This window comes from Merops nubicus, unplaced genomic scaffold (genome assembly GCF_000691845.1).
Source record: "Merops nubicus isolate BGI_N331 unplaced genomic scaffold, ASM69184v1 scaffold3836, whole genome shotgun sequence".
Taxonomy (NCBI): Eukaryota; Metazoa; Chordata; class Aves; order Coraciiformes; family Meropidae; genus Merops; species Merops nubicus.
In genome coordinates this window covers 1-1,301 of record NW_008615450.1, presented here as the reverse complement: position 1 = coordinate 1,301, position 1,301 = coordinate 1, and the positions used below count along the sequence as shown (strand labels likewise).

General features: G+C 56.9%; 1 protein-coding gene across 1 annotated transcript; it reads right to left on the bottom strand.

The window, feature by feature from the left end:
* Nucleotides 1-43: 43 nt before the first annotated feature.
* LOC103775064 (synaptic vesicle glycoprotein 2A-like) lies at nt 44-383 on the bottom strand (the record flags this gene model as incomplete). The annotated part of the gene is made up of 1 exon (XM_008942507.1): nt 44-383. A coding segment is annotated over one exon (340 nt), but the record flags the coding sequence as incomplete, so codon positions are not given.
* Between the last annotated feature and the right edge of the window lie 918 nt (nt 384-1,301).

Sequence of the window (1,301 nt, the reverse complement as noted above, 5' to 3'; positions counted from 1 at the left end):
AAGGGACCTTTGAAGACCATCTAGACCATGGTGGGGACATCAACTAGATGAGATCCAAAACCCTGTCCTGCGGCATCGCAGAATGATTTGGATCGGAAGGGACCTTTGAAGACCATCTAGACCCTGGTGCTGAGGACATCTGGTAGACGTGGTGCCCACCCAGCATGCGCAGGCGGCCGATCTTGTCCATCAGGAGGGCCGAGACGATGTTCCCCGGGAGGACGGCCAAGGTGCCCAGGAAGCTGACGAAGTAGATCATGTAGGCGTTGTTGTCGTCGCTGAAGTCCAGCTGGCAGCCCTCCTTGTTGTGCAGGAAGGTGCTGTTCACCACCCGGCTGTTGATGAACTTGTACTCAAAGAGATCTGTTGGGGTGGAGAAAGGGCTTGGTGGGGTCGTTCCTCAGCTCCATCACCTGCTTAGGGACCGTCCTGACCGCTCTCCGTCACCTGCTGGGTCATCCCCTGTCTCCATCACCCCGTCACCCTTGTCTTCATCACCCCTTGGAGACCACCCCGACCCTTCTCTGACCTGGTGGGTCACCCCCATCTCCATCACCCCTTTTGATGGGTCACCCTTGTCTTCATCACCCCTTGGAGACCACCCCGACCCTTCTCTGACCTGGTGGGTCACCCCCATCACCATCATCCCTTGGAGACCATCCTGACCCCTCTCCTACCGCTGGGTCATCCCTCATCTCCATCACCCCTTTTGATGGGTCACCCTCATCTCCATCACCCCTTTGGAGACCATCTTGACCTTCCTCCTACATGGTGGGTCACCTGCCATCTCCATCACTCCCTTGGTGACCATCCTCACCTTCCTCCTAACCAGAGGGTCGCTCCCCACACCTGGTGGGTCACTCCTCATCTCCATCACCCTTTTTGATGGGTCACCCTTGTCTTCATCACCCCTTGGAGACCACCCTGACCCTTCTCTGACCTGGTGGGTCACCCCCATCACCATCACCCCCTTTGATGGGTCACCTCTATCTTCATCAACTTCTCTGACCTGGTGGGTCACCCCTGATCTCCATCACCCCCTTTGACAGGTCACCTCTATCTTCATCAACCCCTTGGAGACCATCGGGACTCTTCTGCTACTTGGTAGGTCATCCCCATCTCCATCACCCCTTGGAGACCATCCTGACCCCTCTCCTACCTGATGGGTCATCCCCATCTCCATCACCCCCTATGATGGGTCACCCTTATGTCTCCATCACCCCCTTAGAGACCACCCTGGCCCTTCTCTGACCTGGTGGTTCACCCCTCATATTCATCACCCCCTTTGATGGGTCACCTCT